Source organism: Loxodonta africana, chromosome 5, assembly GCF_030014295.1.
Source record: "Loxodonta africana isolate mLoxAfr1 chromosome 5, mLoxAfr1.hap2, whole genome shotgun sequence".
NCBI lineage: Eukaryota > Metazoa > Chordata > Mammalia > Proboscidea > Elephantidae > Loxodonta > Loxodonta africana.
This window is the reverse complement of record NC_087346.1, coordinates 82869711-82881796: the sequence shown is the minus strand read 5'-3', so window position 1 is coordinate 82881796 and position 12086 is coordinate 82869711. Positions and strand designations below refer to the sequence as shown.

At 38.9% G+C, this 12086-nt stretch overlaps 1 protein-coding gene across 1 annotated transcript in view; it reads right to left on the bottom strand.

Annotated features, from left to right (window-relative positions):
- Positions 1–442: 442 nt before the first annotated feature.
- The window catches only part of ADAMTS3 (ADAM metallopeptidase with thrombospondin type 1 motif 3), a 307945-nt gene continuing 296301 nt past the window's right edge, over positions 443–12086 (bottom strand). The window contains exons 20-22 of the mRNA XM_003414158.4: positions 9187–9394; positions 6906–7023; positions 443–3153 (exon numbers count right to left, since the gene is read on the bottom strand). Coding sequence (XP_003414206.2) covers positions 2582–3153; positions 6906–7023; positions 9187–9394 — 898 coding nt within the window. The 3' untranslated portion in view covers positions 443–2581. The remainder of the gene's footprint in view (positions 3154–6905; positions 7024–9186; positions 9395–12086) is intronic.

The following is a 12086-nucleotide window of genomic DNA, read 5'->3' as shown; positions in this document are numbered from 1 at the left end:
CTGATGCCCTCTTCCTTCCCACACTCCTGAGTCACCAGTGATGTGCTTGCATAAATCCTCAGGTAACCAGGGTTCAAAGCTGATGGACATCTTTTATTTAAAAAAACATTCTGGGATTTCGTATTTTAAAAATAGAAGCTCCCCTTTCTTTCTCATAAGGCCTAGCATCATTACCACCTTTTCTCTGCTTCTTTGTAATTCCACAGAATGAACTTAAACAGAAAGCCATCCCCTGATCCTCTTATTTTTGTATTTTTTTAAATGAAATTATGACACACCCTGATGTGAAAACAGGAAATACTGTCACTTTATTTGAGCTTCTTTAGAAAAAGTCCAAGTAGCAAATGGATTTCATGCCCTTTCACACTTTGTAGGACGAAAGGACAGGTTTCCATGACTTTGTGATGAATCTAATGATAAAATCTACATAGTCACGTCTCCATTGTGTTAACATTTTTATTGCTACGTGCTCCCAATACAACAAACAGCATCAGTAGTGTACACTTTGATAAAAAGGAATTTTTAGCTTAGTAGAAAAGAAAGCTCCAAGAGCAGAAGTATAATGAATATGTACATCTTTATGGGAGGTGTATGTGTGTGACCATCTTTCCCTGTGGTATGCACACGCAAGCAAACTAGAGAGAATTTCATTCTGGAAAAATTTATAGGAAAAAAAAAACTTCTATTTGAGGCTCAGGGATTGTCTCAAGATCTGTAACTAATCAAATTCATTTGATCTTCGAAAGTCTTGCACAAAGTAGCAGCTGTTCTTTAGAGGTATAGAGTCAATGGGTCAAGCTGTCAGTTTATAATAGTTAAAAGTTCTTGCACATTTTGTGTTTTGAGAAGTTAACAGACATACATTTTAGATTGCATAATATATTTTTAACAGTTCAGGCATTGACCTCAAAAATATTTTGCTGATAACACTCATCTTTCTTTTTATTTAAGTGTAATTCATGAAGTACTCCTCTCTTTCACATACATTTAAAAAGATTTCTAATTCACTATCTCATTAAACAGCAAACTATCTGAGTTCATACTATTGTCTATTTCCTTGAAGGGGAACAAGTCATCAACTTTGCATCAATTACTTTCAAAATGAAAACTACTTGAATAATATCCATTTGTTCAATTTTAGCTCCTTGATTTGGCTGCTGTAGTTAGCTTAAACTTCTCTTCGAACAGAACAAAGCATGCATCTCTAAATATGTCTCTCTAGTTTACCAAAATAGGTCATTGATATTAGTGTAAATATTTAGTACATAAAAATACTATCCAAAAAATCAACTTTTAATAAATATCTTCGAGTCTGAATCCTATATACAAGTACTTTACATCTACTCCCTGGAGAGAGCATTTCTGGCTTCACTGTGAGCAAGATGATCAATGACATAAATTACTAGCACGTTATTGCAGTCAGATGCATTGTGGTTGTGAACAATTGGATATGAACCATGTGGAAAATAAATATCTCAACTTTTGACAGATGCTTTCTTGAACCTGCTTCCAATGCCCAAAGCCCTATTATACTAGAGTGTCAATACTAATTGGATGATGCTTTTCTCAGCTACCAACACACAAATAGGTTATCTCCAAGCTTTCTTCCCTTGTGATTACTACAGTGCACCGTTTATAACTGTTTATATATGTCAACAGGGGGAAAATGAAAATCAGCATAAGAACACAGGACTCCTCAGGGGTACGTACTGAGGCCCTGTTATGAGTGTTTTAGTTCTATCTTGTACAGTCTTATTACTATCCTCTGTTCCCTGTGACCACGAGTATACTAAGGCAACAATCCTACTACTTTTTAATTAAAGAGTAGAAAGCAATGGGTAAGCTGAAATCTGCACATCTGTAGCTTATCTGTTTTTCTTTCCCTCTAATTTAGGCATCACATGGTTGATTCGACAACCCCATACAATAAAACCCTTTGTATTGTCAGTAGCCATAATTCTAACTTCTTTTCAATATTCTACTTTGAAAATCAACTCATAGAATGACAAATAAGGCAATACTCAACGACAGGCACCTAGAACATCCAGGAATGTAATATAGTAAACAATCATTTGAGAACACATCTCTTAAAATAATACTGATTTCTGCAATATACAGTATTTACACAACAGCTGCAAATTTGCTCATACAATATTTCTAATATAGATAAATAGGAATGCAAGTCTAAGGATTCTTTGCTCCCTTTCCAAAATTTTTTGTAAAAGTGTAAACCGCTGGCACCTCTTTTTAAATTTTACTGGAACTTTTCTAGAACAAAAAATCAGCTGATATGTACAATTGGTTCCAGTCCCTTTTCTGCTTTAGAGAGTGACCGACACACTTAGCAACTTACTTTTCTTCCACTAATAATCTTTGGTGCTTTCTTCCAACGATATCTGGTAAGTGAGTCAATGCAGAACAAAAGGAGGATGAAAGCAACTAGAAAGTGAACCAGCACTTTTTTTTTCTTCCACTTACAGACAGAATGAGTTGACGATCCATGGAGATTTCCACTTTACACAAGCTGTATGCACCATGTGGAGAGGGAGATGGTCCTAACCAGCCTTTTAGGTTCCCTTTCTCATCTTTCCAAGGTGGATGGCCTTATAGGACGTCTCTTGTCAATAACCTTTTCATTTTTCTTTGAGGTTCTTGCCTGAGAAGAAGCACCTATTGAATCATTGACTGCAAGGAAGGAAGCAGCAGTCATATGTGAAGATGAATTGAGATGGACACTCTTCATGGGTGGGGAAGATGGTACTGAGGTCATTCTCAATGTCTTACTTCCTGCTTGCTGAGCTCTCCTCTGGGGTAAATTAGCACCATTATGTTTACTGTTTGGCCTGAAAGCAGCATTTGCATTTGGACCTTGCACTGCAGAGATTCTACTCAAAGATTTCTTCTTCTCAGCAGGGGTCTCTGAATGGTAAGGAACCAAAGATGTTGGCATCACTAGAGATCCAGGGAGGTCACTAGGGTTAAAGATAGCATCATCTTGAGTTTCAGCAGCTTCTGGAAGGTATGGTGGTGGTAGAGTGCTACTGCGCTTGCTACATGACTCACAACATAACTTATTATAACCTGGTATGGAGCAGTACCGCGCCAGCACCTCCATTTGACAGAATATTGATTTGTCCCCCAAACACGGTTCATCTGAAAAAAATAAAAATAAAACAAACTAATACATATATCTAAACACAAATAAAAGGAGGAAGGCAAATGAAATTATTAACAAAGATAAAAAGATTTAAGTATAATCTGACATTAATAGGAGTTATCCACCTAAGTCTTTGTATTAAAAATATGAATGCTGGAATGAATTTATTGATGTATAGTTTTACACAAATAACGTGTGCCTTCTACATTTGTTTGCCAATCGTACCCTCTTACCACAAGGTATTTTTGTAAGTGTGCTATGCTAATTTTTTTTTTTTTAAACCGACAAGTAAAAAAAAAAGTTGGCATAGTGGCATTTATGAAAATACCTCAAAGGGGGCGGGCGCAGTTGGCAAACACAGAAGGCATGTGTTATTTGTGTAAAAATAGATAGTTCTTTGTGTACAAAGGACTTTGGTTGAACACCATTCTAATGTCTCCATTAGCAGTCTTTAGACTATTGAGGGTATTTATTTTCTTCCTAGTAGGAACACATCTGATCTTAGAATGAGAAAATACAATTCATTTTACCACAAACATTCTTAGGATATAAAGGGACATCTGTGTTTTTTGTTTGTTTGTTTTATGACTTTGCTGGCTTTCAAAAGGGGTAGCCTCTACCTCAAATTTAGAGTTAGAATCAAAATGAGATACTAATGACCTGTTAGAAGAAAATAAATCTTTTGATAATAAAAAATTTTGATAAAATAATTCATATTAGCTAAGTTAACCATCTAATTATACTGTGAATGCCTAAAAATCACCTTAACGGGTTTCACCTCAAATAGCAATTCCTTATTTATAAATTACTTTGTCTATCTCTCTATCTTAAAATAAGGAAAACTTCTTCCTCCTATTTGTCTTCAAGCCCTAGAATGAGAGGGCCTTATGTGACCCTCTTTTCAGAAGAGGGTCCTGATTCCTTATCGCTATCGCTCCACACTGCCTAACTCAGAAGTGCAAAGAAGCCCACCTGAGAGACCCTTGTATCTAAGCGTGAACACAGTAGCTCTGCAGAGGAAGGTTCACAGCCTGAGTCTAATTAGGCAGAAATATGCTTCTGTATGGAGGAGGCAAATGGAAAGGTATTTGAGAAAAAGTAAGAGAAAAGGTATACATTGATTTTATGGTAATTTGCCTAGGGATAAAATGAGAATGGTTCAATGGAAAACAGGTAATTAGTACAATCAAGTGGGGTGATAAAATGGAATCATATGAGAAAATCAGTCATTACAATTAAGGAAGCCTTTTAGCCTTCTTGCTCCACCTCCAGATCGCTATAAAAACTTCAGAGAAAGGGTTTCACAAATGGTCTCAAAAGCTCATTTGATATAGAGTTTATATTAATGCTAGTGGGATGATTAGGAAAAGGATAAGAATAAGGGTTGTATAATATGAACAGTGTAATCAATGTCACTGAATTATGCACGTACAGCTGTTGAATTGGCAAATGTTTTGTTGTGTATATTTGTACCAAAAAAAAAAAAAGTCCATTTGATTCTAACAGCATTTTGAAACTCTAGTGGGGCATAGGCATATTACTTATTTGATTGAAATGTAGTAAAAATACACAACTTTTAGAACTCCCAGTGTTGCCTTTGAGCAGAGATTTGAGAGGAAGAGTAGCAAAAACGAATACGGAATCTCCAGCGTGGTTATGCCAATCTCATCAGCACCTGTGTTTTACAATAAAAACATTTTCTTTGAGCTAAAGGAGGAGAACCAAGCACATTGGCGTTGACAGTTCGGTACGGTTGCTGAGATATGTAGCTCTACCAGCTATTAAGATCAATAAAGCTTACAAAGTGTTCAGCTTCCCAGAAGTAGGGACTACAGTGAGTAAAATCATACAGTGCCAGCAAACTTTGTGGTTTCTAACTACGTAATGCCTGTTCTTTTTGTTTTGACTTTACTTGTATTTTGAACTTTCAAATGTGGGTTTTTTTTTTTTTAACTTTCCAAAGTAAACTCTCAAATATGTAAGTCCTTTGTCTCCCTCTCGTGGTCATACTTGTTTTTGCCATTACACATTACAAATGAAAATTTTTATGGTTTAAAAAAGGCTTAAAAAACTTGAAGTCTGAAAATTCTTAACAAAGGAAACATTTGCTAAAATAGTGCCTTGACATTATTTTTATTGAAAAGAAAGAAAGTACCATTTAGCAGTTGTCAATATTCAATCAATAGCTTACTTATGGTGTTGTAGGCTAAAGAAAAACTAACTTCTTTACTCCCCAAGTCCCACTAGTGAGGCAAAGCAATGCCCACAGTTGTCATTAGGCATGGAATTAGGTAAAAGAAGGAGAGCTGTATGCAAGAGCAAGTTTGTACTGCAGGTAGGGGTGCAGAAAAGGTAAGGAAAGGATGGAGGGAAAAGTGTGAGAGGGAACAAGAGAGACAGTCAGACAAATGAGAGAGAGAGAGATGGTGGATAAAGAGAGTCAGACAGGCAGAGGAAAAGACAGAGTGGTTGAAGCAAGTGAGAGAGATAGGGAGAGAAAGGCAGACAGATGCAGTGAGTGAAACAGACAGAGGAATAGAGACACAGGGGGCTTGGAGAAAGAGAGACAGAGATGGAGAGATAAGAAGACTGATTGACAGAGTAGGGGAAAGAGAGAGAAAGAAAGAGAGGCAGGGAAAAGAAGGGGGTATACAGAGAAAGATGGAATGCTGAGAAGGATGAATCGGGGAGAGAGAGATATACATGGACAAAAACACATTGTAGAGAGAGAGGAGGAAGAAAGATGTTAAGAAGAGAAAGGGAGATAGAAAAAGAGGAGAGTGCATGAGGAGAGACACAGAAAGAGAGGGAGACAGAGAGTCAAAGACAGGCAAAGGTTGGGGGAGAGAAGAAAAAAGACAGAGTGGGAGAAAGAATGAGGCAGTGGGAGAAAAAGAGAAAGGGGCAGAGAGAGAAAGAGCAAGAAGAGAGTGAGGCCAAGAAAGTATGTATGAAAGGCACAGAGAAATTGGGCAACACAGAGACAGCAAATGACAGCAAGTCAGAGATGTAAAGATGACAGACCCAGAGAATGGGAAAGAGAGAGATGGAAACAGAGAGACAAACAGAAAAGGAGGCAGAAAGAGACAAAATGATAGAGAATGAAACCATCTAAGACATATTATTTGTTTTAAAATTGAAAATTAATTGATATTTTAAAATGAAGAAACACACTCTCCTTTTGAAATACAACAGGAAGGGTTCTGAAGCAAATACTGAATGTGGGCATGTGTGCAACGTGTCTATTTGAAAATCACCCGGCTGAAGTGCATGTATATGAATGAACAGATAACGGAAAAGGCATTAGAGTTGGGGTGACATTTATTATCCACATCTCTAAATTGAATAATTTTAGTAAAATGTTTCAAAAACTCCTGCAGTCGTATGCCTTTTACTATGCTGTGAAGTTATATTTAAAGAATGTAACAGGGAAAACGTTAAGTAGCCTTCAAAAAAAGCAAAAACAAAAACTGACAGAAGCTACATACACATGACCCAGCCCTTACGCGAGCATTATCTAAAAGGAATGGCAGAAGGCACTGCGGCAGTCATAATTAGCTGGTGTAGGACTTTGCCTTTAACACAACCTTAAAGAACTGTGTTAAGCTAATATTCAAGGGTGTTTTCCTTTGGTTATTTCTCAATAAGCCAATTCAAACTCCAGACCTAGTACTGAAAATAAATTCATCTTTTTAAAGTTAGGAAAAAAAATTCTCAGAGCAGTGAAATCAATCAGTGTCACACCTACCATTACAGGGAGGGAGCTGACAGGCTCTGACGGACTCGGGCTTTTCCCCATCGCACTGGTCTCCAGCCCTGCACATGACCTGCCTCACCTCCGTTCCTTCCCCGCAGGTCACTGAACACTACAGAAACAAAGGCTGGGATTATAGACTATAGATTACAGATGACAGTTTATTCCGCCAAGATCATCTTTCTTCCTTTCTGCATGTGTGCGCACGTGCACACATGTGGACATGCACGCAGGCGTGCACACACATACACACACACACATACGCAAGCCTCTGGGGTTCTTTCTATGAATGTGGTGTTGCACAGTGGTTGTGAAGACAGGTAATTCTGGATTTGCACCCTGACTCCATCATTTACCAGACTGCCATGAGGCTTTCTATCAGCCACAGCTTCCTCATCTGGAGACCTAGGATAATAAATATTACCTGCCTCACAGGATTGTTGTAGGGTTAAAGGAAGGCAAAGGAGGCAAGGTATATAAAGCAGGTAGCAAAACTCCTGGTGCCTAGTAAGCATTGGATATGAAAGAAGGCATCCTTATGATACTATTAGTGCCAGCTACTGAAGAAGAATTGATGTATTTGAATTACGGTGTTGGCAAAGAACACTGAGCAAACAAATCTGTCCTGGAAGAAGCCAGAATACTCCTTAGAAGTGAGGATGGCAAGACTTTGTCTCACTTACTTTGGACATGTTATCAGGAGGGTCCTGTCCCTGGAGAAGGACACCATGCTTGGTAAAGTAGAGGGTCAGCAAAAAAGAGGAAGACCCTCGACCATATGGATTGACACAGTAGCTGCACCAATGGGCTCAAATGTAGCAAAAGATGTGAGGATGGTACATGGCTGGGCAGCATTTTGTTCTGTTGTACCTAGGGTCGCTGTAAGTGGGAACTGACTCGACAGCATCTGACAACAATGTGGCTCCTGATAACAGTCGTGGTGCTTGTTTTGGGTGAGCCAGTCACTGTATTGAGCTCCCCCCCACCCCCCACACCTTCCTTACAGATGGCAGAATTTATTGACATGCTACCTTGGTTAATTCAACCTCTTGGAAACTACTGTCACTGTGTCCCCATAAATTCGTCTCTTTAATGAAAATCTTCATGCTTTAAAGTTAAGTTCAGAAAATTCCATGTTATTGTCCTAGGTAGGAGCTGTAGATGGGGTCCTGTGTTCTGGGACTCTAAGGGGAAATGGGACAAGCGCTATGATTATGGTCCTGCGTGGGGAAACTTCATGTGCCTGATCCTTCCTTCCTGAGCTTGCTCTTCACTTTCTCATTTTTTCTCTGTTTTTTGATAGCCTTTCCTCCTATAAATGCTCTTCCTAAGATTCAGTGATTCTTTGAGTGTTGAGAAATACAAAATAACTTTAAAAAATAGACAAATATTATATAATTTAATAAATAAAATAAAAAATCCATTTAGTCAGCCAGTCACTAAACAAACATCATCTGGACAGGTACCACATGCCAGGCACTGGCTGCAAAGAACAGTGTTTTTGACAAATGTGTGAACTAGTGGTAAGCACAGATTAAGGGACAGGAGTTACAATACTCTGCCACCTACATCACACTAAAAAAAAAAAAAAAATGTTCCTTTGAGTCTTTTTCGACCCTATAGGACAGAGCAGGACAGCCCCATAGTGTTTCCAAGGTACGGCTGGTAGATTCCATCGCTGTCCTTTTAGATTAGGGCTCTTAACCACGGTGCCACCAGGGGGCAGGTAGAATCGCCTTTGGAGTGCAGAGGAAGAGCTTCAGGAAAGACATCACCTGGTGGTGGTGTGTGGACTGTGGAGATGAGCTTTGTTGGAGCAGTCTGAAATTGCTAGATAGGAGGAGGGAGAGCAGGCCAGCAAACAGGTAGGGAGTTGTAAACCAGCATGGTGCTTGAAAGAGTGAGAAGTTTATTAAAACTTCAGTTGGGGGTGAAGAAAGACAGAATGAGAGAAATGGGCAGGGCCCTGGATTCAGTGTCAGCTGCTTGGAATGTATCCCGTAGGAATGGGGGAGTCAAGAAAGATATTAGAAAGGAGACCAGTCACCTTTTAGCCTCCTTTATGTCACAAAAACGCCAAATATGGTTTGCCCCTATCAATTAACCTTCTTAAATGCAAATACTATTTAGAAATATTAATTTTTCCTAACAGCTCTAGGTGCTTAATGATTACAAAATATGGGACAATTTCTGAATTCACAGAAAGTCTACCTGGTGTAATTAAAATGTGTTACACACACACTCGTATACACACACACAGAATTCACACACCCACCTCATTCCAGGGTCCTATTTTCCACTGGGCTGGGCAGGGCACTCTGTTACAAGGCCGGCGGCTCTCAGGACGGTCACCCACACAGTACTTGCTGTGCACAGAGCGGTTGGTGCCATCATGGAGTGGCTGCAGGCAGCGCACGGTGCGAAGCTGATAGCCGGAAGTCCCACAGGTTTTGGTGCAGTGCTCCCACTCTTCTGCTACCCAGCTGTGGGTATGGGGGGGTCAAGATTGAACACAGTCACTGGGATATACAGAGTGTGCATTCCTGCCAGCACAGCCTAGTCATTTCTGCTCTCAGAACGGCATGCCATTTCAGGGGCACACTGCAGTTTAGGCGGCAGTTCCAGAAAGATGGAGGCATCAAACAATAAAAAGGTCTTAGAGCTTTCTCATAATCATAGAACAGACACTTCTACTTTTAACGCCTATTGTTTGTCCACCTCCCAATGACTCTGAAGACTTCTTCTTTCCTAAAGGATGATTTGCAGAGTGACTTCTGAAACTCGTATTAAGGCTGTACTCTTCGGTTCAGGCAGAAATAGCACCAATTCACTCTCATCCACATTGCCTAACAGTGCTAAATAAACATCTGAAAGTAAATTAAAGAAGGAATTCATCTGATGGTTGGTAAAATCAACTGATTTGGCTGCTGCTTTTTTTTTTTTTTCCTTGCATGAAATCTATACACTTTACTCATGTTTTGATTTTTCAGATGTTTCATTTCTACTGTTGCTGCTGCGGAGGCTACCTGACATCTATTCTGTTTGAAAGAATCAGATCTTATTGGTCATGTGCCTGACAAAGGGGTAAAGGCCGTGTGCATACGGGGCTGGGCCAAAACTGCTCTCATAAATGCACCTGATGGAAATATTTTGAAGGAGACATTTTCAATAAAAGATTTCCCATGGGGCATTCCAAAATCCTAGTGTCAATATCAGTGCCCTGAGCATTCTCCAAATCAGCTATGGGTCAAATATTATGGACAGTTCTCTATTACATGTGGTTATTGGGTCCCAAAGGGCTGTTACCATTGACTCTACCTGGTTAATTAATCAGTCTGGAATATAATTGAGGCATACTATTTGTTCATACTTTTCCTTCTATAATTTTTCCGCTTATATGGGGCACCAAAATATAACCATGCTAAAAAAAATTTTTTCTTTTTTTTAAAGCCTTAGTAGCCTTTGGTAGTCACAGTTTAAAACTGCCTCTAGCTTATCAAACTGGTAATCAGATGTATTGCTGCAACTAGACTAAGGTGTTTTTCTAATTTTTAAGACCTCACTAGTGATTATCATTTGAATAGAAATATATGAGGAGTAGATTTTGTGGTTATAGACACTCTGGTTACCTTTATTCTCTCCTGAAATTCCCAAACTGGAAATAAAAGAGAAAAACTGCATAAACACATAAAGGAAAAGAAAATTGAAAAGGAAGCTACAGTAACATAATTTTGGAACTGAGAAAGCAGATGGACATTTGGCAACTAACTCAGCAGACTTAAGAAGAATGGAGTCTAAGTCTACGGTATAAGCTGACAAGTAAACTGACTTGCACTAAAGAACTTCAGAGACGTCCACGTATCAGTGCCCAGGTACCTGGGAAAGTGTGGGTGAAGGCAGTGCTGAAACAGGGTAACAGATGGAAAGTCTGTTTGGGAGCAGTTAGATCTCCTGATCCTTAATTTCAGTGGTGGTTGCCTCTCTTTTAACCCAGCAGAATACTTGAGCTTTATCCTCTGTAGAAGGTAACCCAGGCTTTTATACAGGAACAAGAGGCATGGTCAAGATAGAGGAGACCATACTGAAAATAGGGGGTATTGTGGATCGAATTGTGTCTTCCAAAAAGATAAGTTGAACTCCTAAACCCTGAATCAGTGAATTTGACCTTTTGGGGAAATAGGGTATTTCTCTGAAGATAGTATCACTTAAGTGGGGTCACGGAAGTCCTAGTCCTAGACCCTTCTCAGTGGTATCTTATAATAGGAGAGAGCAGACATGGAGTCAGAGTCGCATAAGGGGAAGACCACGTAACGATACATCTATAAGCCAAGGCATGCCAAGGGATGCCTGGGACTATCAGGAGCTGAAAGAGACAAGAAAGGGTCTTCCTCTAGAGTGGACAGAGAGATCATGGTCCTGCTGACATTCTGAATTTAGACTCCTAGCCTCCAGATCTGTAAGACAATAAATTTTTGTTCTTTAAAGGCACCTTATTTGTGGTATTTTGTTATGGAAGTCCAATAAAACTAAGATAGAGGGTTACATACAAGTCCACATATGGAATGGTGAGACGACCTTGGTTGCCTATAACATACGGTTTCTGGAAGAGCTGTAAAACAAGCTTATAGTCCCTAAAGAAGAGACTGATGATGCTGTCTAGAATCTGAACATTTTCGTTAGAAACCTAAGTATACTATTAAAGTTTTTCTAATGATATGGCTAAGCCAGATCATCCTACACTGAAGCCCATCAGCTAACAAGCCCCAAAAAGAAAGCTTCCATCAGTTTTTTACACACCACATTCTTATATATGTGTAGATAGCCAAGGATCACCAGGCATAGAAAGCCTCTTACACAATAGATAAATGGGAAGAGAAAAAAAGAAAGAAACAGAAGAAAAGAACTCAAAATAGATAAGTAATATATGAAATAGGAAGTCATCTTTAATATTCTAAAAGAGATAAAAATACACATTACATCTATGAAATAAGAATTGAATGACTTGAAAAGGGAATAGTTAATGAACAAAATAAAGCTCTTGGATACTAAAGATATGATAGCAAAAATGAAAATTCAGTAAGAAGAACAATAAACAGTAGAAGAAAATTAGATCTATCTAGGAAGCTCAATTATAGGCATATCAGAAGAAAACATGAAAACACAGGGAAAGGAATT